Source organism: Ursus arctos, unplaced genomic scaffold (assembly GCF_023065955.2).
Source record: "Ursus arctos isolate Adak ecotype North America unplaced genomic scaffold, UrsArc2.0 scaffold_19, whole genome shotgun sequence".
NCBI classification, from domain to species: Eukaryota; Metazoa; Chordata; class Mammalia; order Carnivora; family Ursidae; genus Ursus; species Ursus arctos.
The window spans coordinates 50,256,424-50,281,267 of NW_026622863.1; the positions used below are offsets into that span (position 1 = coordinate 50,256,424).

Below are 24,844 nucleotides of genomic sequence, written 5' to 3' on the forward strand. Positions count from 1 at the left end.
GCTTGTTCTTTGGCATTTATTTCAAAATTGCAGCAAGACAGAAAAAAAAAAAAAAAAAAAAAAAAAAAATCCAAACCAACAGCAGCACCGGGAGATCCGGTCTGAGAACGGAGAGATGCGGAGTCGGGGCCAAAGTGCATCCCTGACCCCGCAACACGGAGCCCAGATCCCCCGAGATCTGAGAGGCGGGGCTAGGGGCCCGGACGCCTGGGTCCGGCTCTTATGGCTTCGGGAGTGTAGAGACCACGTGGGGGCGCCAGAGACCCAGGCGTCCCGGCAGCCCCCGGCCTTTTCTTTCATATTGCACTTGAGGTGAGTCGTTGGTAGGGAGGCGAGGGTCCGGCGGGGACTAGATGCCGTGGGTGGGTGGCCGGGTCCTAGGAGAGGTAGGGCCGAGTCCTTAGCGTTACACCGGGAGCATCCACTCGTGGGCTCCTGCTCCGTACTGCGGGACAACAGAGGCCGGGCGTGAGAGGAAGGCCACACTGCAACTCCCAGCAAGCCTGGGGGCGTCCCGGGCTCAACGGCTGCGGATTTGCGCCCCAGGAGCTCATGGGAAACGTAGTCCACTTCCCGGAAGCCGGCCGACAACCGTAGGGAAGGGGCACCATGGCCAAGTGGGCGCAGAGGCTTAAGGGAGGAGTTCTGCAAAAGGGAGAAGGGGTTCTGCAAAGAGTCACTGGAAGGCCTGGAAGGTTTTGGGGGGAGCGAGATCGTTTTCAGCTGAGACGTCTCGGAATGTGACGAGACGAGGTGTTCTAGGTCCCCGCGTACAGGACTTGAGGGAAGCTCACAGGAAAAGCGGTTCTAGGTCGAGTGCCGGGAAAGGAGTCCAGAGGTTCTCAGGAAAGATAACTCGTCGGAGATGAATGGAAACACCTCCAGGGCTTATGAGACCAGATATTCCTGGGCCACACACGGGGACCAGGATCTGGGGGCTTGTGGAAGATTTCTCAGGCCAAAGGGAAAGCCGGGGGCTCCAGGGGCTCCGCTTGGGGGCTTCTGGCCCAAAGTCCCACAGGCCCCTGGGCAGGGGTCCCCACCGCAAGGACACGCAGGAGCCACAGAGGGGGAGGGAAAGGGATTCCTCAAGTCAGCGTTCAGAGGCTCCCAGGAAAGGAGATGACTCAGTCTGGGGCCCACGGGCCCACGGCAAGAGCCGTTCTTGGCTCTTGGGACTGTGGGGCAGCAGGGCTCCCAGTGCAGGGGCTCCTGGGACATGAACCTCCCCGGGGAACAAACATCCAGCCCCCTTCCCAGCCAGTGCACCTCACCTGGATCGCCTTCAGCTCCTTCAGAAAGCGGAGGATAAGCTCAGGCCCGTTTTCCATGGTGGGAATGTGCAAGTGCTGGAGGAGACAGCGGCGTGAGGACCAGGAACCCCCTTTTTCCCTCCCATCTCCAACAGCAGCCCACCTCACCTTGCCTTGGTACAGGATCTGGTGCACAGGGCAGACCTGGCAAGCGGTGCCCGAGCCGAAGACTTCCCGAACGCGGCCCTCCTCCAGCGCCCGCAACAACTCCTTCATGGTGACCTTGCGCTCTGTGACCCGGAACTCACCCTGCCCAGCGACACACGTGAGCCCAGGGGCGCCCCCTGCCGCAGGGCCCTGCCTCTCCCTCCCTGAGAAGGGTGACAGAGACACCCGAGGAGACAGACACCCAGAGAGAAGGGGCAGAGATGTGCTAGCGTGCCACAGCCCCCTCCAGAGCCCCCTAAGTTCTGGCCCCCGACACAGCAGTTCCCCATCATTCCAGCCACCCCCACACACGGCGCCCTCACCCAGGTCCTAGCCAGGTCCAGCAGACTCTGTCTGACCACTCCAGGCAGGATGACACCGTCCAGCGAGGGGGTCACCAGTTCCAGCACTGGGTCAAGTGTAAGGGCTGGGGGGTTACCTCATGCCCTCAGGCACACCCTCCCATCTTCTTAGGAGCCACCCCAACCCCCCCCCCCCGTGAGACTGGCACTTCCCCCGGGAGGGCAGGGGGTCACGGGAGGGCTCACCCCCATCCTCGTGGGTCCAGTAGATGAAGATGTTCATGGTGCCCACCTCGGTGAGCTGGTGGTCGGGCCCATACAGCCAGAGCACCTGCTCGCAGCCCCTCTTTTTCGCCTCCTGCTGCACCAACACGGTGGGCCCGTAGTTCCTGGCAGAGAGCAGATGGTTGACCAGGACACTGTCTCCTTCCTGAGACACTCACTGGAGGGGGCACTGCCCCCTCGGTGAGCAATGCCCCAGCCATTTCCATCACAGCACCGGCTGCTCTGGATCCCGGGACTCCCACTAGCCTGGGAGCCCCTGGAAAGCAGGGCCTGGACCTGATTCATCTGCGTCCCTAGCTTCGCCCAGCACAGGGCCTGGCCCTCAGACCACCTCACAAGATAGGAGTGTGGAAAGGACCCTAATGAAGCTCCTGGCTGGGGCTGCACTTGCTATCCCAACACACCCTCCCCCCACCTTCTGCCTGGACCACCTCGGTGGTGGGGGGCCCTCCCTGGCCTGCTGAGCTGAGGTCCCTGGTGACAGATTTACACGGGAAGCCCCCACAGGGGATGGTGGTCACTGGAGGCCCAGGGGACCATGAGAGCTGTGCATGGGGGTGGGGGTGGGGGGTACTGGCCGAGCCTGGGTGTTCAGGGGAGGCTACCTGGGGGAAGAGACCAATGAACTAAGGATAAACTGCATTTCTAGAGGCTTCCCAGGAGGCCAATCCTGATTTCTCCACTGATTTTCACCCTACCCCTTCCAAATTCCGAGCCAATGTGTCCACAGCGCTTAGCACAGACCCTCTCCACTTAAGCGCCCCGTCCCCCGCAGTGCCAACATCCCAGCCCCACGGGCAAGCAGAGCTGTCCCCAGTCATGTGCAACAAGACGGAAGGACAACTGACATCCAAAGACACAAATCCACACCCAAAGCACGACAGCCAGTGTCTCGGACATCCAGCGTCCCGGACACATAGGGTTGGGGGAGGGACTACTGGAGGGATGACTTACCCCCCCAGCTTGTAGTCACCGACCCCACCTATCCAGGCCCTGATGAAGGCTGGGTCGGCCAGGAGGGAGACGGGGTCCACGGCGTCTCCGGGGAAGTATGCGCCCACGGGGCACAGAATGACAAACAGGAGCGCTTGCGAGGAACGGGAGACGCCTAGCGAGGGCTGCAGTGGGCAGAAGGGGGCATCAGGGACCCAGGAGTCTGGGCCCTCAGCCCCTCCCCCCCCTTCCCTGAAGTCCCCAGCCCCGCCCTCCCACCCTCATCCCCCCACTCCCGGAGTCAGGGAGTCAGGCCCACCTCGTTCCCGATGAGCACAGGCCGGATGTACAGGCTGCTGCTGTTGCCCTCGGGGACCCAGTCCTTGTCCACTTCCACCAGCCGGCGGATACACTCGAGCAACTCGCCCTTGTCAAAACTCTGGGCAAGAATCCCACGAGTCGACCCCTCGCCCCTGCCCTCACCCCAGCCCGCACCCTGCTCCCCCCCCAGGGGGCCAGCCAGGGCCCCTCACCGGCAGGCAGAGGCGCAGGGCCGAGCGCAGCATCCGGTCCATGTTGAGCCAGGGTCGGAAGAGGCGCACGCGCTGGTCGCTGCCTTTGAACGCCTTCATGCCCTCAAAGAGCTGCGGGGACAGGTGGGTGGGTGACCGAGCTCAGACACCCCCCGGGGGAAGCCACAAGACACATCGAGAGATCCCAACACAGCGCCTGATACACAAGGATTCAGACACAGCTGCAGAGACAGAGCCGAGGAGAGACCAACCCGCTGAGCTCAGAGAGGAAGAAAAGGGGAAAGAGAGACGACAGAGGGGCACCAGAAACAGCCGGAGACCCACAGACGGAGGGGCCGAGAGATCGCCCTGCTTCAGCCCCTTCTGTGTTACTGACCCGATTTCTCAGGAACAGTGATGGCGTGCAAGTTCTGTTTTTAAAGATTCCTTGCGTTCCTGAGAAGCACTGAACTCGCTGTGGATGAAACACTGCAAAGTCCAGGATTTGCTTCAAAATCTCACAGGAAGGGGGGCACGGAGATGGGAGTCCAGAAGGAACGAGAGGGTGACCCACAGGGACTACTGATGAAGCAGGGCGGGGGGGGGGGGTCCTTATATATCATTCTGTTTCTGTGTTTGAAATTTCCCATAATAAAAACTTAAAATTTTTTTTAAAGTCATCTCTACTCCCTACGTGGGGCTCCAACTGATGACGCCGAGATGAAGTCACATGTTCCACTGCCTGAGCCAGCCAGGCGCCCCAAAACATTTTTTAAGGTACAGAAAAACAAACAAACAAAAAAAACCAACACAAAGTTGATCCGCACCCCCAGCCTTTTGTTGACCTTGGCCTTCGAGGCCTCACAGGATCTGGCTCCTCTTATCTCAGCCTCCTGAGCTGACACTGCAAACTGGTTACTGGGGCTGAAATATGTTCATCCGAATTCTTGTCACCACTGAAGCGTCCTCAGGAAGACTCTACTTTCAGCCACAGCTTTCAGTCCTAACCTGAATGCCTCCTGGATATTTTCCCTTAAAGGCCACTCACCAAGGCCTGCAAAGCCCATCTCCTGCTGAGCCCCCACAGGGGGACAGCCCCTGGCCTACCTGGTCACCTGGCCAAACTTCTGGGCGCCATGCTCAGCCCTCCCTTCCCTGCTCTTGTCCAGCCTGCCAGTGCCTCGTGTCCCTGAATCCCTTTGGCCCTCCTGTTCCTCCCCCTGGCTCCAGCCCCAGCTCAGGCCTCCTGGCCTCCAGCTCATCCTCCACCGGGTCTGCGGGGTCTCACTACACCCAGAGCGGACCCTGCTCCATGCCTACTCAGAGCGCTCCATGGCTCCCAGCACCCTTCACAGGGTGCCAATCCCTCGGCCCCTCTGTGGCCCTGACGACATTCTCAGCCTCCTCTGCCAATTCCCCTGATATGCCAGGCTCTTTGTACTGGCTGCTTCCTCTCCCGCTAACACCCTAAGCTTCCCTCTGCCGGAAGGGACCCTACTTCCTTTCAAGTTAGAGGTAGGATCGGTGCCTCTTCTGGCTCTGATGACGCCTCAGCTGCTTCCTTCAGAGCATGACCCCATGGGGCTGTAACAAAAACATGGGGTTTTTGAGTGGAAGAACGGGGTCTGCTCTTCTTGGGGACCCTGGCATCACCCAGCACGGGGCCTGGAACACGAGGGACCTCAGGGAACACATGTTGAGCAAGAAGAAACACACAGTGGGGCGCCTAGGTGGCGCAGCGGTTAAGCGTCTGCCTTCGGCTCAGGGCGTGATCCCGGTGTTATGGGATCGAGCCCCATATCAGGCTCCTCCGCTACGAGCCTGCTTCTTCCTCTCCCACTCCCCCTGCTTGTGTTCCCTCTCTCGCTGGCTGTCTGTCTCTCTGTCGAATGAATAAATAAATAAAATCTTTGAAAAAAAAAAAAAAAGAAGAAACACACGGAGAGCAAGCCCAGGGCGGTGGACCTGGCAAGCGACTCAGCAAGAGGGAAGAGATGCAGAGAGAGGGGGAGAGAGGGCAGCGGCCGTGCCTGCATCGAGTAGTGGAGGCCGGAGCAGGCGGGGTGCAGCGTGAGGTTCTGGAAGGGCTGGATACGGGGCTGGCCCCAGCCCTCCTCCTCCTTCCATTCCACCATCAGCATGTGGTCAGTGAATGTCTTCCCAAACACCAGGGGCTTGCTGGGGTCAGGCTTCTGATGAGGCTCCTGCGTCATTTCCAGCTGCAGGTCTGCAGCCTGAGAAAAGACAGGGGAGCCGGGTATCCTGAAATCTGGTGGCAACCGCAAACTGAAAAACTACAACTCCCATGAACCTCTGGGGCTAAGACCCAAAGAGAAGAGAGACCTGTAGCCCCAGAGGCTTCTGGGACATGCAGTATCAAATCTCTCCCACAACCTTATGGCGGACTATTAGGACCCCATTGCCAACCACCTTCACCTTTGGACCCTGGACCCTTTCGGAGATGCCCAAATCCAGCTGCCGGCCCCTTCCTCAAACCTAAGAGTCCTGGCCCCCAGCCCCCTCCTCCCTCAGGCCCAATAGTCCTGGCCCTAGCCCCCTCCTTGAGATCTAGAAGTACATTTCCCTCCATTCACCTTGAAGTTGGATGAGGCATATCTTCTGGGGCCACACAGAAGCCAAGAGACAGGGAGGAGTTTTCGGGCCCAAATCTGGGAGTGGGGACAGAAGTAAGAAAGGTGGTGAGGCCAGGAAAGGTAAGAGAGAGCAGGGGACCCTGGTGCCTCCTTTGCCACCATGCACTTGGGAGGTCCCTCTGGCCTGCTCTGTCCGAGGCCTAGTGCATTCTAGACGGACCATGTGGCCCTGGACAAATCTGCTCCCCTGTCAGGTCAGCACCTCGTGGGAGGGAATCCTGAAGGAGGTCAAGTCCCCTCCCTGTCCTCACAAGGACAATCCCTAGAAAGGGCTGAATCAGCTCCCATTCCCTCCATGCCAGGGCAAAGTCAAACACAGGCACCTCCCACCCCTCGGAACTTTGGCCCCAGCCCTGAGATCAGCTCAGACAGAAGACGGCGAGGCAAAGTGAGCAGGTAAGTGAAGGTCTCCCTAGGGGACCCAAATCCTGATAAGAATTAGAAAAGTGAGGAACCTAGAGGCCATACTTCCCCAGAACCCAGAAGCTGGGCCCCCGTCCCCCTCCTCCCTCAGACCTAGGAGTCTAAGCCCCCAGCCCACTCCTCCCTCAGATCCAGGAGTCCGGACCCCCGTCCCCTCCTCCCCCAGACCCAGGAATCCAGGCCCTCAGGCCCACCATCCCTCAGACCCAGGAGAGCCAGTCCCCAGCCCCTCCTCCCTCAGACCTAGGAGTCCAGACCCCCAGCCCCCTCCTCCCTCAGACCCAGGAGTCCAGGACCCTAGCCCCTTCTCTCTCAGATCCAGAAGTCCAAGTCTTTATTCTTTCAGGATATTAGACCAACTGGGCTCACATTACCTAAGCTCCCAACCCCATGCCTCGGCAGGAAAGCAGTTGGGTCATGAGGTTGGTGCAGACGGAACAGCCTCGCCTGTTCCTGCCCTGTGAGCTGGCTGAGCGGACACCCATCCGTGAGAACGAACATGAGTGCCAGCAGTCACTGGTCAGTAGGTGAGTCATGGGGAGATGGGGGCTGTGGGGCATGAAGTCTGAGGAGTGGTTCCAGATAGTGCGGGGCCCAAGGGGTTCTGGGCTGATCAGCGTGTGGGTCCGCGGCATGGCCTCTAGGTGGCGCTGTGTAGCCCACGAAAGTCTGGCTATGCTGCTTCTGTCCAGGAGGGAACAGGACACCCACAGCAGAGAGAAAGGAGAGACACCCAGAGGGGAGACAGCCAGTATCTGGGCAGGAGAGCAGTGCTCAGAAGGAGCCAGAATGGAAAAAATAAAATAAAAGAGAGGGAAAGGCAAGAAGGAGAAAACAAATAGACACAGAAATAGAAAACAAAACCGAGGGTGTGCCTGGCTGGCTCAGTAAGAAGAGTAGGTGATTCTTGATCTCGGGGTCTTGAGTTTGAGCCCCGTGTTGGGTGGAGAGATTACTTAGAAATAAAATCTTAATCAAAAAAAACCAAAAAACTGAGGAGAACAGAAATCAAGAACACAAGATGCCAAAATAGATAAGATCATAAAGAGAGACTGATATGAGAGACAGATAGGGAGATAAACTCAGGCAAAGTAAAGTCTGGAGAAATCCAGGAAAATGCCCAGGGTGAGATATGGAGAGGCTGCGGGGGGGGGGGGGGAAGTAAATAGACAAAAACCAGACTTCAGGTGACAGCACAAAGTGAAAGGAGACCCAGAGAAAGGAGGAAACACAAAGAGACAGAACTATGCCAACACCTGGAGAGAAACTGACTCAGGGATGCTTGGAGACAGAGTATATCCAGGAGATAGAGAAGGGAGAGGCAGAAAAACACACCCACGGGGCAGAGAGGAGTCGGGCAGTGTCCAGGTTGTAAATCAGCACTGGCCATCAAGACCCTCTTGCCCTGAGAGAAGCTGCCTTCATCCTTCCAGGACATTTCTGTAGGGGCAGGGGGTCTCACCTCAGCTCAGGGAAAGTGCTCCGCCATCTGACACCCCAAGCCATGGGGATTGGGCCCAAGGGATGGTAGATGGGTTACTGGGACAAAGAGCGTGAAAAGCCTGGGGCTGAATTAAGAAACAAGGAAAGGGGGGGAGGGGCACAGAGCAGGGCTCTGAAACGTGATGGAGTCTTTCCCGCATCTCATTACAGCCTAGGACGATCCCCAGCACAATCCATCCTCTCAGCGGGGCCCAGGAAGGTCCCATCAAAGCCCAGGACTGTCTTTGTCATAGCTCAGCACCGTCCTTCATGCTTCAGGACTGCCCCCCCATCACAGCCCAGGAAGGGTCCCTCGTAATGCAGTGCTGTCCTTTGTCTCAGCCAGGGACTGTCCCTATCACAGCCCCAAACAGTCCCAGTCAAAGCCCCAAATTGTCCTTGTCGTGGCCCAGGACCGATCCCATCACATGTAGAACTGTCCCATGATAGCTCGGGACTCGCCCATCTCAGACCTAGACTGCCCGATGGCAGCTCCAGACTGTCCACCATCACAACCCCAAACTGTCCCTGCCACTGCCCCGGACTCTCCCACCACAGCCCAGGAGTGGCACCATGAGAGCCCAGATGGTCCCAGTGATGGCCCAGCATCAGTCACCCCAAGAGTCGGAACAGTAACACTGTGCCCTGCTCTCCATCGGGCTGGGGGAGGAGTCCCAGACAGGGTCAGGGGCAGAACTGGATGCCAACACCACTTTTCCCAGGGTGATGCTGCCGCTGAGCAGGGCTGTGAAGATCCCTTCCGAGAGCTGTTAGCGTTTCCTTCCTCGCTGAGGAACTCTGTGCTGTAAAAGCCCACTCTCCACAACTCTGCTGGTTGACCTCTTCTGGGTAAGAATGGACAGGGAGATCTGTCTCTGTGACAGTGGGAAGCTGGCTCCCTTTCCAAAAGCCCTGATGCCCAGCTTCGGAGAAGAGCTTGCAGGGACACTCCACATGCATCTTAACTTTTATTTCCAAGAAAACGGGGCCTTGGGTCCAATTCCCAGTCCAGACCTGAGATCTGTGCCTTCATCCTACCCGCACCCCCAGAAGTTCGGGGTGTCTTACCCCGGAGCCTCCACAGGCTGGCTGTTCTCCCCTCCTTAACCCCTCACCCACCGCAGCCCGGTGCCAGTCCCATTAACCGTACCGTCTTCCGTGTTTCCCTCGTACCTCCCGTTGGCGGCCCCGTCCCACCAACTACCGCCCTCCACCTCCCTCGCTCTTAAAGCCTCGTGCTCCTCTCCAAGGGACCCCCTCGGTCCCGGCGTCCCGCAGCGGAACCCGAGCGCCGGGGGCGCGAAGCCGGACGGGTCCGGGAGCTAGTGGTCCACCCGGAAGTGGGCCTCCCAGCCTCCCCACCCCTTCTCCCGTTTCCCCGGCCCGGGGCCGCGAACCCACCTTTGCCTGCGCGGCTGCGGCCATGGTCGGTGCGGCGGGTAACTGTGCCCGCCCGGGGCGCGGCCCGGGGAAAAAGCCGTTCCGGCCCCGCCCTGCCCACGCCCCCTCCCGCGGGAGGGTGGCTTGCCCTAAGCCCCAGGCGGGTCGAGCCGCCCCAATTATAGGGCGCCTGTGGGGAGCTGGGCCCTGGTAGAGAGCGCATGCGCTGGAATCCGCGGGGCTAGGGGAGCCCATGGACTTGCACCCTCCTCCTAACGCCCACCCAGATTCTGTTCCAGCCACACAATTGCTGTGCAAGACTGCACGAAGTTTTTTAAAAAATGCATTTTAATAGATACTGTCACGGAACGCTAACGAGGATAAGCATCGCCAGGTAAGAGCTGAAAGGCCAGGAACAGGAATCTCCGCATGTCTCCCATGCCTTAAGCCAAAGCACTGGCTGTTAAGTATCGTAAAGAGTTAAGTGTCGGTGGGTGCATATATCATGTAAGTGAAAAGGGAAAGGGCTTTGGAACAAGGCCTCTGAAGGGGTAGCAGGTAGTGACGGATGAAGGGGTTGCAGTCAACCCGTTTGAATATAGTTTTTCTTTCCAAGGAGAAAACATATGTGTATTCTTTGTAGCTTTTATATAAGAGATATAACACACGTGGGGCAGCTGGGTGGGTCAGTCTGTTAGGTATCAGACTCTTCGTTTCCACTCAGGTCATGATCTCAGGGTCCTGAGATCGAGTCCCACACAGCACAGAGTGGCTTGGGATTCTCTCCCTCTCCCTCTGCCTCCCCCCCTCTTCCAAACTCACATACACACACACACTCTCTCTCTAAATAAATATCTAAAATAAATAGGGGTGCCTGGGTGCCTTAGTCAGTTAAGCCTCCAGCTCTTGATTTCAGCTCAGGTCACGATCTCGGGGTCAAGAGATTGGGCCCCTCGGCTGGCTCTATACTCAGCACAGAGTCTGCTTGTCTCCCCCCCCCATCCCGCTTGCACTCTCTCTCAAATAAATATCATTTAAAAAAAGATACAACACACATGGTTCCAGTCCCATCAGTGAGGCCCGAAAAATTTTAATCCACCAACCCATGAGTAAGCCTCTAAGAACAGCCCCTACAGCCCCTAGGGCAAGGTTACCTGGTTCTGCCTCCTTGTGAGTGTCTCCTCAACTACAGGACCCCCAGGGCCGAGTTAGCTAATTACAGCTCATCAGGATCCCTCTAATCCCTAGCAATTCAAACCTGCATTAGTGCCCCCTATACCGAACTCCTCAGTCACTCTGGCCCCAAATCCTGCTGTGGTCAGAGTCCCCCCAACTCCGGCATCCAGATTACAAGAACCAAAATCTTTTTCCTGTTGAGTCCTCAAACTCCGATTCCTGGGCCACTGCGCCTCCACAATTCTACTCTGGGATATTTTGCCCCCGAATTCTGTCCCCGGGTCACTGTGCCCCAGCCCTAACAGCCACAGACCTCGGGAAGTCCCAGCCCTCCCCCTCTGAGTATCATCCGGTTTTGCTTCCTACTCCCCCAGTCCTCCTCTCCCACCACCGAGCCCAGGGCCCGAGGGGCGTGGCGGCCACGACCGAGCCCTCCCCGCCTCGGCCAATCGGCGATTGCCGCACACACCCCCGCCGCGGCCAATCCGCAGCAGCCAGGCAGCCCCACCCCCTCACTGAGGAGAATCACCCCGGACTGAGCCCCGCGCCCCTGGAGGAATCCAAGGCCCGCTCTTCCCTAACTGGGGAGTCCACGCCCCCATGTTTCCTCCTCCCCCAAAACCCAGGAGTCCAGATCCCAGCCCCTCCTCTCTCTGACCCAGGACTCTCAACCCTAGCTGCTGCTTCCCACAGAACTTCTGGAGCCCGCTACCCTCCTATTCCTCAGCCAGTGAGGTCAAAACTCCTTTCCCTTAAGGACCAAGAATAACAAGGAGGCCCTTTTGTTTCACCTCCACTATTATCTCCTAATACGGTTTAATTTATTCTCCCCTGCGGGCCTTTGTATTAGCAGCGGCGAAGCCAACCAGTAATACTTTTCCCAGGAGCCTGCTGCAAGGCCTGCCGGGAGTTGTAGTCCCGCGGGTCGAGGCTACGCGTGGGAACACGTGGGGCTGGGAGTGGGGACGCTGTCTCCACGTGGCAGAACTCAGGGGCAGAAAAAAAATGTCATGACGCCCTCCTCCTCTTGGTTGCAAACTACTTTTATGGGAACTTGCGTGGTGGTTTGGCACATTGTGGAGTTAATGTCTAGAGTTGGGGTCTGCACCTAAGAGGCAGATGATAGAAACCGAAATCTAGGATTTCGGTTAGAATTTCGGATAGAAATTTCGGATAGAAACCGAAATCAGTTTGGGGTGGGAGTCCTAATCAGGAAGACCCGAGTGGAAATGTGGGAAATCAGGAAGGGATGATGGGGGGCTCCACGGGGGTGCCTGGAATGGCCTTGCGCCCAAACCCCAGCTCTGCACCCCCGGTCACAAGCAGCTCAATCCCGGTGCAGAAGTTGGCTTCGGAGGCCAGGAACACGGCAGCAGCCCCCACGTCAGCTGGCTGGCCCATGTGGCCCAGGGGCTGGAGACAGACCAGGGGAAAAGGAGACCAAGTGAAGCACCGGGTCTGACTGCCACTCCCTAAGCCACTCCCATGGCACCTGGATCTGGCCCCCACTCATACCTGGGCCAATGTGCCCTGTAGGACTGTGGCAGTGGGGTCAGGTGTTGAGGCTGCCAGCTCCTCCCACAGTGGGGTCCAGATGTTTCCTGGGGAAATACTGTGGGAAGGGAGAAGGGGGATCAGGGAATTGTGCCACAAACGTGGCCTCTTAGGCTCACTCCCAGCCTTCTCAGCCCACTTTGAGCTGCTTACCAGTTGACCCGGACGCCATATTGACTCTCGTCCAGGGCCAAGGCTTTGGTCATGGCTGTTACTGCCCCCTGTGGAAGATGATGTGGAGAGAAAGTTTAGTCCAGGGAAGACGAGTTTCCTCCTGTTCTCTCCTCCAACCAGAGCATGTCAAGCTGGAGCATCAGAATGGGGTGGTCACGCCTTCCCTGCTGGCCTCCGTGGGATGCGCTAGCCTCTGCTTCTTGGGAGACACTAGGCGCATAACAACATGCCACAGGTTGTCATACCTCGGAGCTGAGGTACCTGGAGGGCCTGGTAGAGAGTGAAGGAAGGGGCAGGGTACCTTGGTGGCCACATAAGGAACTGCCTGGACCTGGCCAATGGCTCCCACCAGACTGGAGATGTTGATAACGTTCCCCTTGCTCTTCCGCAGGTGGGGGAGGGCAAGCTGGGGAGACAGAAGGCAAAGTCAGTCACCCGAGCCCCTGGGTTCCCCGAGCCACACTGAAACACATCCTGATGCCTGGGCCAATGGCCATTGCCCTGGTATGTTCACTAGTGGATCTCAGTGCCTTGTAGAGACAGCATTCTAGAACTCCAGAGAACACCTTCACTGGTTTGCCCCAGGGTCTCTGGGTCTGCTTAAGCAGTCGTCTCTCCATATCTGGAAGGCATTTTTCTCTAGGGCTCCTCCACTACCTCTCTCTCTCCTTCCCTCCCTTTTTGTCCGTCCCCCTCCCCCACTCCCTCCCCACACCACTCCCATCCTCTCCCCCTCTCTCTACGTCTCTGTCTCCCCACTCTGGGTCTTTGTATGTTACTCAAACTCATGTCCAAATCAAGATAGGAAAATGCAAGATGGCTGCCCTATTTTGCAAAAATGGGAGGAAGCTCTTTTATCCATGAGGGGAAGACCGTATCTCTGAATTTTAGGGAAAACTCTGTGGCCAGAATGTGATGTGGGAGACCTTCATGAAATGCACCCGTTTTTACCAACTTCTCCCCTACAACTCTCTGGCTCCCCGGAGTTCCCTAAACTAATTCTTTTTCCCTCTCCTCCCTTCCTCTGTCTCTCAGCTCTTTCACTACACATGACCTTGAATAAATTCAAATTCTATCCTTCCCCTCCGATTCCTTTGACAGCTGAGCTGGCCGGGCAAGACCTGTTCCGGCTGCTAAAGATTAATGAGTGTAAGCATGTTCCCTTAAGTGGTTCCCAGAGTGGGAATCTAAATTAGCTCCCTCTCTGGGTCACCCCATCAGCTCTTTCAGACTTTCTCCACTCCCTCAAAAACAGCCTCCACCTTTTCTGAGGAGCGTATCTTCAAACATACCCTGAGTGTTCCAATCTCAGGGCCTTTGCACTTACAGTTCCCTCTGGACTTACTTTTCCTCTGATACGCATGGGACTCTCTCCTAGGGTGACCAGCCATTCTGGTTTGCCCAGGACTGAAGTGTTTCTGAGGACATGGGACATTCAGTCCACCTTCAGGGCTAACCTGGGACAGTCCTGGGTAAACCTAGTCCCTCAACAATTTCAAATCTTGTTCAAATGTCACCTTCTCAATGAGGCCAACCCTGACCATCCTATTTATTTATTTAAAGATTTATTTATTTGAGGGGCACCTGGGTGGCACAGCGGTTAAGCGTCTGCCTTTGGCTCAGGGCGTGATCCCGGCGTTATGGGATCGAGTCCCACATCAGGCTCCTCTGCTATGAGCCTGCTTCTTCCTCTCCCACTCCCCCTGCTTGTGTTCCCTCTCGCACTGGCTGTGTCTATCTCTGTCGAATAAATAAATAAAATCTTAAAAAAAAAGATTTATTTATTTGAGAAAGAGAGGGAGGGGGAGAGAGAGAGAGAGAAAGCAGGGGGAGGGGCAGAGGGAGAGAGAGAAGCAGACTCCCCGCTGAGCGCGGGGGTGGGGTGGGGGGACTCATGCTTAACTGACTGAGCCACCCAGGCGCCTCTGACTATCCTATTTAAACCTGCAACCTGCCTACCCCTGGGTCCTCATCCCTATTCCTGATTCCTTTTCTCTGTAACACAGCACCTGCGTCCGACATGCCATATCTAATTATGTCATATCAAACTTACTTATTTGCTTATTCTCTGTCTCTCCCACCAGAATGCAAAAATTCTGCACTGGGTGTTATACGCAACTAATGAATCATCGAGCCTTACATTGGAAACCGGGGATGTACTGTATGGTGACTAACATAATATAATAAAAAAATCATTAAAAAAAAAAAGAATGCAAAAATTCATGAGGGATGGTTGCAATTTCTTACTTTGTTTCACCCCCGGGATTCAGGGGTCTCTCATGTAATAGGTGCTCAATAAATATCTTCTGAATAAATGAATGAATTTATTGAATTTATCAATTTTTTAAAGATTTTATTTATTTATTTGAGAGAGAGCACAGAAGGAGAAGCAGACTCTCCGCTGAGCAGAGAGCCCGATGCGGGGCTCGATCCCAGAACCCCAGAGAGATCATGACCTGAGTCGAAGGCAGACGCTTCACTGACTAAGCCACCCAGGCGCCCCTGAATTTATCTATTATGTGCCTGGCCCTGTTGTCAGCTCTTCACACAGATTAATCCTCAGGACAACCCTAGAAGAAGGGACTGTCCCTAGCTCCTTTCTCCAGGTGAGGAGACTGAGCAGGCGACCGGTGCTCCGAGGGTCCTGGGACAACTGTCAGGGCCAGTATTTGCACCCCGCAGTGAGCAGTCAGAGACCAAAGCCCACAACGAAAAAAAAGAATTTGTGACAACTCTAAGTCTTAAGAACTTTAAGATGATTTGAGCATGAGTGCCATGATATGTGGGCCCTGGGGGGGAGATTCGAATCCTCCATCCTCTCCCCAGGGACCTGACTCCCTCCTCCACCCCCCATTCCTTTCTCTCCTCTCTCTCATTGGCCTTGAAACCCTCCCTCCCTCAGCCCTGGCCTTGCCCATCCCCTCCCCCAGGCCCCGCCCCTGCCTCTTTCTTTCCTAAACCTTCGCACTCCCGCCCAGCTGTTTAACTCCCTTCCCAGCGTGAGGTCCCTAAGGGCTGCACAACGTGGGTCGTTCGCCACCCTTGTCCCAGCACTGGGCACGCAACTAGCACTGAACAAATATTTGTCCCACACTCCCTGTGGTCCCTTCTTAGCCCTCCCACACATTCCTTGGCCCACAGCCCACCCCCCCGCCTCCAAGGTCACCCAGCACCTCTGTGTAGCCACAACAAGGACGCCCTGGAATCTTATTGGCCCGTCCTTCCCTCCCCTCCCCCTCCTTCCCTTTAGACACCTGCTGTAGATCCCTATTGCCCACTGCGCATCTCCTCCCTCATATAAATACCCCTCATTCCCCCACTGTCTTCTCTAGCCTGTATCCCAAACTCCAGCTTGCGTGGCGATCCACCAAAGACCCAGAGATTCTGATTCAGGAGGTCTGGGCTGGGGCCCCGGAATCGATATTTTAAGAGTTCCAAGGGATGATGGTGGTGGTGGTGACATTGACGATAGTTTTTTTTTTTTTAAAGACTTTATTTACTTATCTGAGTGTGCAAGAGAGAGAGGGCACGGAGCCGAGGGTGAGGGGCAGAGGGAGAGGGAGAAGCAGACTCCCCGCTTAGCGGGGAGCCTGACTGGGGGGGGGGAGGCCTTGATCCCAGGACCCTGAGCTAATGACCTGAGCCGAAGGCAGACACTTAACCCACGAAGCCACCCAGGCGCCCCGAACATGTGACCCTAGATCTCGTGGTCATGAGTTTAAGCCCCACGTTGGGTGTGGAAATTACTAAAAATGACATCTGGGGGCATCTGGGTGGCTCAGTTGGTTGGGCGTCTACCTTTGGCTGAGGTCGTGATCCTGGGGTCCTGGAATGGAGCCCCCCCCATCATCGGGCCCCCTGTTTGGTGGGGAGTCTGCTTCTCCCTCTCCCTCTGCCCCTCCCCCCACCTCGGCTCATGCACACTGTCTCTCAAGTAAATAAATAAAATCTTAAAAAAAAAGGGGGGGTTGCATGCTCTACCGACTGAGCGAGCCAGGCACCCCATGCAACTTATTTTTTAAATTAAACCCTGTCTCGCTCTCCCTCGCTTTTTGGGTGGGGAATAACTGCGAGGTGCATGTTTCTCTCCGACTCTCAGTTCGCCCAGGGGATGGTGCCCCACTTGCCCCAGTGGTAACTTGCTGCCCCTGCGTGTCCAGAACTACTACCGACCCCGACAGCAGCACTTTGTGGGATCGCCCACCATGCATCCCACGCTCCAGTGCTCACCCAGGGTCGGCTTGTGGAGAAGCCCCACTAACACAGGTGCAGCCATGGCAGTGTGGTGGTGGTAAGAATTCTAATAATCTGGGGACGTCTCGGTGACTCAGTCGGGTAAGCGGCTGCCTTCGGCTCAGGGCACGATCCCAGAGTCCTGAGATCGAGTCCCGCATCAGTGGGGAGCCTGCTTCTCCCTCTGCCTGCCTCTCCGAGCCTGGCTTGTGTGCTCTCTCTCCGAAATAAATAAATCTTTAAAAAAAATCGTTCTCATAATCTGAATAAAAAGGTGTCTAGATTACCCAAGACCACGGTATCACTGTTAACCTTACTGTGACTGCGTGAGAGAACGTTCTCATTTTTAGGAAATATTCCCCAAAGTACGGAGGGGTGAATGGACATTATGCCTGCAATTTACCCTCAAACCGAGAGGCAGAAAAATAAAGCAAACAGGGTAAAATATTAACAATGAGGAGTCTAGGAATACAGGAGTTCTCCGTCCTATTCTGACAAGATTTTGTGAGTCTTAAATTATGTCAGTAATTATAAGTAAACATGCAAATCCATTGGTAGTATTTATGAAGTTCCTACTGATGAAATTATAGGATGTCTCAGTAAGGGATGGCAGGAAGCAATGGAGAGAACAATTTAATAAAACGCTTCTAATTGCTAAGCTGGAGGTGGAGACAGGAGAGAGTGTCTCCTGTTCTTTTTTTTTTTTTTAAGATTTTATTTATTTATTTGACAGAGATAGAGACAGCCAGCGAGAGAGGGAACACAGCAGGTGCAGTGGGAGAGGAAGAAGCAGGATCATAGTGGAAGAGCCTGATGTGGGGCTCGATGCCATAACGCCGGGATCACGCCCTGAGCCGAAGGCAGGCGCTTAACCGCTGTGCCGCCCAGGCGCCCCGTGTCTCCTGTTCTTAAAACACACCTGCTGGTTAGTGCCCCCAGGACATTTCCACACTCTTTTTTGGTAAATGAAACATCCTGTGGCCTACTTCTCTACTTCTTTTCCTCCCACTCAGGGGTCAGCTCAAACCTCACCTTTTGCCTTCTACTTCTGCCAGGCTTCATTTGCCCAATGTCTATTTCGTGAGCTCAACCTGCGTTAGGTAGATTGGCCATAGGAGACAGGATGGGGCAATGTGTACGATAAGCAATAAAACGTACAGACAGTCAGCTCTGTGCCAGGCATGTTCTAAGGGCTTCATGGATAGTTTACTCATTCGAGTCTCAGGAAGAACCCTGTGAATTAGGAGCTATGATTAGCCTCATTTTTCAAAAGCAGGAGAAAACCAAGGGGCAGAGAGCTTGAGTCACTCGCCATGTTTGCCGGTAGGGGGCGGCAGAGAGCTTAGGCCTGTCTGGGCAGGACCCTTTACTCCTACGCGAGGCTTTTGTACCAGCCGCTCACCCACGACAGAGTCAGGTAGCCCTTAGGGAGAGGTGGGGACTGGGATATCATGGAGAGTCGTGCCATACTTAGCGGACTGTCGCCCTGCCCTGTGGGTTCAGTTTGCCAACCTTTCAAGAGAAACCAGAGATCTCATTGTTGATGAGAAATCTCTTTTTAAATGCCGGGCACGGGGGCGCCTGCGTGGTTCAGTGGGCGAAGCATCTTCCTTCGGCTCAGGTCATGATCTCAGGGTGCTGGGATCGAGCCCCACGACGGGCTCCCTGCTCAGCGGGAAGCCTACTTCTCCCTCTCCCTCTGCCTGCTGCTCCCCCTGCTTGTGCTCTCTCTCTGTGTCAAATAAATAAATAAAATCTTTTAAAAAAATAAATAAATGCTGGGCACTGAGAGAGAGATTATGTATATAATTACACACATATCCCCTTTCTGGGCTGTAGAATGTATCTTAACGTATGGAGGTGCCAGTAGAGCTGAACACAAGTGAGGGATAGGAGCGAGGGTTCACAGGTGGTGCAAGGGCACCCAGCTGCCCAGAAACATTTCACCTGGATCTCAGGTAAGACCTCAAAGACAGCGCCTGAGCTTCCTCACACGGGTGACCAACCCCCCCGCCCCGCCCACTCCCGGGGCTCCTCCCTTCTCTGTCTACACCGGCTTTTCAGACCTAATCTAGCCTCAGGATGGTGAGCTCCCAGCTGATGACTCCAGACCTCTCCCCTCACCTCAGACCCAAGAATTCCAAGTGGACGCGGGCTGGGCACCCCACCCCCACCCGCACTCAAAAGGTCTCCCAGTCCACCTGCTCCTCCCCAGGCTTCCCCGTGGCCATGGATGGGAACTCAGTCCTGCGGCCAGTTGCTGGCGGTAGGGGTGGGGGGAAAATAAACCAAAACCCCCATTCCTTTCTTTCTCGAGTCCACCCCCCCCCCACGTCTAGTCTACAAGGAAATCCTGACAATTCTACCTTAAAAATGGATCCGGAGTGGGAACATTTCTCACCAAATCCACAGCCACCTGCCTGGTGGGATTCAATTCACCGCCTGCCTGGACGACCCTGGGCGCGTTGCCTCAGCCCTCGCCCGCGCCTGTTTCCCACGCGGCCGCCGGAGGGCGCCGGTTCCCACTTACGGCGGCTCACTTCGTTGGCTCCAGGACCAAGCCCAAAAGCAAAGTCCTCTCTGCGGTCCTTTCGTCATGGCCAGATATGATCCAGGTCCTTTCATCCCGTTTCTGCCCTCATCTCCTGCCCTCTCCCCCTTACCCTGCCTGCTTCAGTCACACTGGCCTCTGGCTGTTCACCCTACATTCGGACCAGTCCCCACCCCAGGGCCTTTGCACAGGCTGTTCTCTGCTGGACCACTCTGTCCCACACGTATCCTGAGGTCTGACTCAAATATCACCTCTCAGAGTAGCCTTCTGATCACCTCCACCCTGTCCCAAAGAGCACATAAATACTCTTTAAAAAAAAAAAAACCCAAACAAAATAAAACCTCATCTGGTAAAGATACATACTAAATTACTTACATGTAAAGTATGTCTGAGATTTACTTTAAAATACTCCAACAAAAGGGGCGCGTGGGTGGCTCGGTTGAGCATCAGACTCTTGATTTTGGCTGGGATCATGATCTCGGGGTCGGGTCATAATCTCAGGGTCGTAAAATCGAGCCCCTTGTGAGGCTCCGTGGTCAGCAGGGAGTCTGCTTCTCTCCTTCCCCCTCTGCCTTTCCCCCACCCTCTAAAATAAATAAACAAATCTTTTAAAAAACAAAATACTCCAGCAAAAAGAAAGAAAGAGAAAAGGAAAGGAAAGGAGAAGAGAGAAAAGAAAAGAAAAGAAAAAAGGAAAAAAAGTGAGGGGGTCCACAGGAAGAATGACAGAATGTTGATAATGATTGCTGGGGGGTGGGCACGTGGAATTCGGTACACAATCTCCCTGCTTTTCCGCATGCTTGCAAAATGTCAAAATAAAAAATTTTATAGGGGCGCCTGGTGGCTCCATCGGTTCAGCGTCTAACTCTTGATCTCAACTCAGGTCTCAATCTCAGGGTCATGAGTTCAAGCCCCTCGTTGGGCTCCACACTGGGCATGGAGCCTATTAAAAAAAAAAAAGTTTTCTACCACAATATTTACACTGTGCATCACTCTTGTGCCCGGCATTTATTACTCACTGACATTAGCTTCTGTTTACTTGCTCACGGCCTGTCTCCCCCACTAGCGTGTCAGTTGCCCAAGGACAGGGACGTTTGTCCCCTGCTGGATGCACACCGCTGGTACTAAGCAAATATTTGTTGAATGGATTAAAATGTGCTCTGATGAAAATAAACAAGTTGTTACAGAGAATAAATATGTATATGGGTGCGCACTGGGTGCCACAGAAGCAAGGATGACTGGGAAGGAGAGGTGTCTGAAAGGAGGTGGCATTTGAATGAAGACAGTAAGTAGGAGGACTTTACAGGAAGATTCTGAGGGCAGGATGGTAAAAGGTCTTTGTTCCCCAGAGCTGTTCACAGGTGGCAACGCTGTAACTGCCTATCACTCACTCCCTGCCTCAACCTCTTCCCCCCTGTTCCTAACATGCCCCAACACGAGCAGCACACCACTCTGGAAGGTTCTGGAAAGTCCCCAAGGGCAATGGGCTGGGTAGCCACACAATTAGCTTTGGCTGGATGTAGGGATTGGCCCCCACCTACTTGCTACAAAGAACGGAGTCCTTTTGAAGCAAGATCAAACAGGGCAGAGGCAACATTCTGCTCTGAGAAAAAGTGGGTCTGACAATCTCACTGTCAGGAGGCCCCCCGGCCTGGCAGCCGGGGCCGCGGTCCTCACCTTGGTCAGGGTGTATGTCCCCAGCAGGTTCAGCTCCAGCAGCTGCCTGAAGCCCTGGGCAGAGGTCTCCTCGGGCCACTGTGGAGGCGGATCTAGGAGTGGGGGACAGAGAGGCAGAGAGAATGAGGGAGTGACCCAGAGAACAGGGAAGGAATAGGGATATGGCGGGGAGGGGGCACTGGGGGGGGGGAGACAAGAGGGTCAGGGATCATGAAAAGGAAGGGAGGTTGTATAACAGTGAATCGAAAAGCCACCTCAGGCCAGAAGGCCTGGGTTCCAATATGAGCCCCTGCCACTTCCTGGCTGTGTGACTCTGGGCAAGTCACTATGCCTCTCTGTGCCTCAGTCTCCGTATCTATAGAAGGAGGATGACGCTTTCCTCTTGGGCTTAGAAGTTTCCCAAATCTGGGGGCGCCTGCGTGGCCCAGTCGATAGAGCATCTAAAGCTTGATCTCAGGTCTTGTTCTCAGGATTGTGAGTTTAAGCCCTGTGTTGGGCATGGAACCTACTCAGAAAAAAAAAAAAAAAAAAAAAGGAAATTTCCCAAGTCAGAGCACCTGGCTATCTGGGTCGGTGGAGCAAGTGGCTCTTGATCTTCGGGTTGTGAGTTCAAATCCTCATGTTGGGTGTAGAGATTACTTAAAAATAAAATCTTATACTATATGTTGGCTAATTGAATTTAAATTTAAAAAATTGTTTAAATAAAATCTTAAAAAGAATTTTTTTTCATGAGTCAGTATTTGTGCCTGACAGTCCCATAATGTATTTGTAAAATAAATAGGAGGAATTGATGGGAGGGGAGGGGTAATGGTTAGAGGGACAGAAAAATCAATGTTCAGGAGAAAAGGAGTGGAAAAGATAGGGGAATAAGAACAAGGAGAAGAGACAGGCAGTGGGAGGAGCGCACCCTGAATGTTCCAAAGGCTTTAGGAGAGAAGGGGAGGAAGAAAACAAGATGGCGGCCAGAAAGTTGAGGGAATCTTGGATTGTTCTTCTCCAGGGACACAGGGCCTGTGGCCTGGCTTCCTTTAGGGATCTGCTCAAACATCTTCAGAGAATCTGCCCTGGATCCTTTGTTGAAAATAGCCCCTGCCGTTTTGTAGACCCTAAACAGCTTCCCCCCCCCTTTCCTTTCCTTTCCTTTCCTTTCTTTAAAGTAAGCTCTACGCCCAACGTGGGCCTCGAACTCACAACCCCAAGTTCAAGAGTGGCAGTCTCCACTGACTGAGCCAGCTGGGTGCCCTGACTTTATTTTTCTTCATAGCCTATATCACCACCAAACATACTGGTGTATAGAGTCGATCCTATTATTCAAGGCAGTTAAGGTCTATAAAATTCCAGTGAATACTGAATTAGTGAATTTTCCTCCATTGCTCCCAGGGGAAATAGGTACCTATTAACTAATAGTATGTAAATATAATGGACTAAATCTGTCTCCCGCACCCCCCAAATTCATATGTTGAAATCCTAACGTTCAGAGTGATGGCATTTGGAGGTGAGGTCTGTGGGAGGGGCTTTTTAAGTCTCGAGGGTGGACCCCCTCATGAATGGGCTTAGTGCACTTAGAAATGAGAGCCCAGAGATCCTCTAGTCCCTTCCACCCTGTGAGGACACAGCAAGAAGGAGGCCCTCACCAGACACGAATCTCCTGGCACCTTGATCTTGGGCTTCCCAGCCTCCAAAACTGTGAGAGATAAATGTTTGTTTGAGCCCTCCCCGTCTGTGGCATCTCTGTTCTAGCAGCCCAAACAGACTAAGATATGGATATGGATGGACAGATAGACACATGTATATAAATATATGTCTACGGATACTTGCATATCAGATTAGACTCTTAAATCCTCAACACAACTCTGGGAGACTCTATTTTATTTATTTTGCAAACAAGGAAGCACGGCTCAGGCTCAGAGGTGTTGAGCGATTAGCTGGAGGCCGCCAGAGTTCGGATGCGGACCCATCCAGCGGGCCCCAGGGCATCTCCATCCTCTGAAACCAGAGCACAGAGCTATGCTCGCCGCTCGCCTCGTTCGAACGACCTCCACTGAGAGCAGGTGTTTCAGGCAACTGGGATTTTTCTCGCTGCTCCCGCTCCATGCAAATCCACAAACACCCGGAAAGCAGTGAGTACAGAGGCTGGGGTTACTAAAAAAATCTGTTGGTCAGCTAGCTGGTGATTTCATGAATACGGAAACCACGAACGGGGTTGTCTCTTTCTGTACTTGAGAACGTGAATCCCAGGAAGAATGTTTCTGTCTCTTTCGTTCGCTGCTCACTCCCCAGTCCCAAGGAAAGAACTTGGGACATAGTAAGCGCTCAGTAAAGACCTCTTGAATGTACAAAGACCACGGAGAGAAAGGATGAACTACTATTCGCCATCTCTTTGATCCTTACAACAATATAAGGAGGAGAATGCAGCCCAGAGAGGGTGAGCCACTTGCTTAAAGTTGCCCAGCCAATAAGTGGATGGGGGGGGTATAGGAGGGGTCGTAGAGGGGGGCGTCTCTCTTATCACGGCCTTGCCGTGTGACTTCAGTGCAGACAGTTCACCTCTCTGAGCCCTGGTTTACCAGCATGAGAACTTCTTAGGAAGGGTAGTCATTAAGCTGATGGCATTTTCCCTTCAAAGTCACCACACTAAGACCTATAAACCGCACTCATGAGGATCTTGTCATCGTCATCAGCAAAGAGAAGGGCCATCCACGTCACTTCATGGATCAGAAAATTGAGACCACAAGACTTCCGGAAGCTGTTCACCCGATAGTTCTGGTAATTATGAGGCTGACTAGTACTCACAACCACTCTGTAATGATGATGATTATTATCATCATTCCCATTCTAGAAATACAGGAACTGAAGCACGGAGAGGGGAGGGCACGGGCCTGGGGGCACCTGGCGGGACGGAAAGGAGTCAGGACGTAAGCCCAGGGGCCAGATTCCAGAGCTGTACTGTCCCATCCAAGGGAACGGAGAAGGGGATGGGGAAGACAAGGCGAAACTGAGGTGGGAGGAGGAAGGGATGGGAAGCCAGGAGGTGGGTTGACAGCAGCGGAGAATGGCCTGTGGGCCTCACAACTCACGGTAGCCAGCGTTGTTGACCACACAATCTAGGCGGCCGAAACGTCGGATGGTCTCAGAAATGAGGGCCTGGGGACAAAGACATCTTGTAAGCGAGCAGTGCGGGAACCCAGCCTTGAGGAGCCTGGACTCCCCAAAGCAAGGTCGGGAGGGGGAAGCTGGATCATAGCTGAGGGGACAAGAACTACGGGCAGTGGGGGACACCCCAAATCACCAAGTATGGCAGGAGAAGAGAAGACAGAAAGCCAGAGGTGCCAGAGACCAGAGGGCTGGTTATATTCACACTGCAGATACCTGGGGTCAGGGTCGGGGTAGAGGGCAGGGGGCAGGGGGTGCACATCAGAGAGACAGTTCCAGAAGGAAAGGGTTAGAAACCCAGAAACAAGGGGCGCCTGGGTGGCACAGCGGTTAAGCGTCTGCCTTCGGCTCAGGGCATGATCCCGGCGTTATGGGTTCGAGCCCCACATCAGGCTCCTCTGCTGGGAGCCTGCTTCTTCCTCTCCCACTCCCCCTGCTTGTGTTCCCTCTCTCGCTGGCTGTCTCTATCTCTGTCAAATAAATAAATAAAATCTTTAAAAAAAAAAAAAAAGAAAGAAACCCAGAAACAAGAGAGGAAAACTCTTCCAGAAAGAGATCCACTGTGAGGGATTTTTTTTGTTCCAATCTCTGTGACAGGTGTGACAAGAGCCTTGAAGTAGTGAGAGATAAAGGAGAACCTTCCCAGGAGACCCAGAACCTGGCCAGCAGGGAAAGCCTGGAAAGAAGGCTGAGCCTAAGCTTTTAGGACCAGGCAGGGACGAGGATAGCTCACCCTCACATCTTCCTCCCGAGTCACATCACAGAGGAGAAAGACAGTTCCAGCAAGCTCCTGCTCCAGGGCCCGGCCCCGGGACTCTGCAGGGAGACAAGGGCTGGGGGCCTGGACTCCTGGGTCTGAGGGAGGAGGGGCTGGGGGCCTGGACTCCTGGGTCTG

General features: G+C 54.5%; 2 protein-coding genes and 1 long non-coding RNA gene across 5 annotated transcripts in view; 1 reads left to right on the forward strand and 2 right to left on the reverse strand.

Annotated features, from left to right (window-relative positions):
* On the reverse strand, positions 1-9,610 carry BCAT2 (branched chain amino acid transaminase 2). Of its 2 annotated transcripts, none has more exons than XM_026481885.4 (11): positions 9,453-9,610; positions 6,087-6,161; positions 5,523-5,726; positions 3,514-3,624; positions 3,300-3,419; positions 3,002-3,165; positions 2,009-2,151; positions 1,784-1,869; positions 1,422-1,562; positions 1,275-1,349; positions 1-445 (listed from the first exon to the last, which is right to left on the reverse strand). In XM_026481885.4, exons 1-11 carry the CDS (start codon positions 9,474-9,476, stop codon positions 407-409), a joined length of 1,182 nt encoding a protein of 393 aa, XP_026337670.1. In that variant the 5' UTR covers positions 9,477-9,610; the 3' UTR covers positions 1-406. The 2 variants fall into 2 exon arrangements, with proteins under 2 accessions (XP_026337670.1, XP_044234046.1); XM_044378111.3 differs by lacking the exon at positions 9,453-9,610 and adding an exon at positions 9,202-9,291.
* Positions 6,390-14,669, forward strand: LOC113243332 (uncharacterized). The gene is made up of 4 exons (XR_007191030.2): positions 6,390-6,542; positions 6,972-7,096; positions 8,774-12,839; positions 14,420-14,669. It is a non-coding gene; the product is annotated as an uncharacterized LOC113243332 (long non-coding RNA).
* The window catches only part of HSD17B14 (hydroxysteroid 17-beta dehydrogenase 14), a 14,317-nt gene continuing 1,107 nt past the window's right edge, over positions 11,635-24,844 (reverse strand). For both annotated transcript variants that reach the window (XM_026481888.4, XM_026481886.4), the window contains 7 exons: positions 24,683-24,765; positions 23,874-23,940; positions 20,797-20,888; positions 12,637-12,741; positions 12,315-12,382; positions 12,123-12,219; positions 11,635-12,020 (listed from right to left, as the gene is read on the reverse strand). In XM_026481888.4, coding sequence (XP_026337673.1) covers positions 11,847-12,020; positions 12,123-12,219; positions 12,315-12,382; positions 12,637-12,741; positions 20,797-20,888; positions 23,874-23,940; positions 24,683-24,765 — 686 coding nt within the window. In that variant the 3' untranslated portion in view covers positions 11,635-11,846. The remainder of the gene's footprint in view (positions 12,021-12,122; positions 12,220-12,314; positions 12,383-12,636; positions 12,742-20,796; positions 20,889-23,873; positions 23,941-24,682; positions 24,766-24,844) is intronic.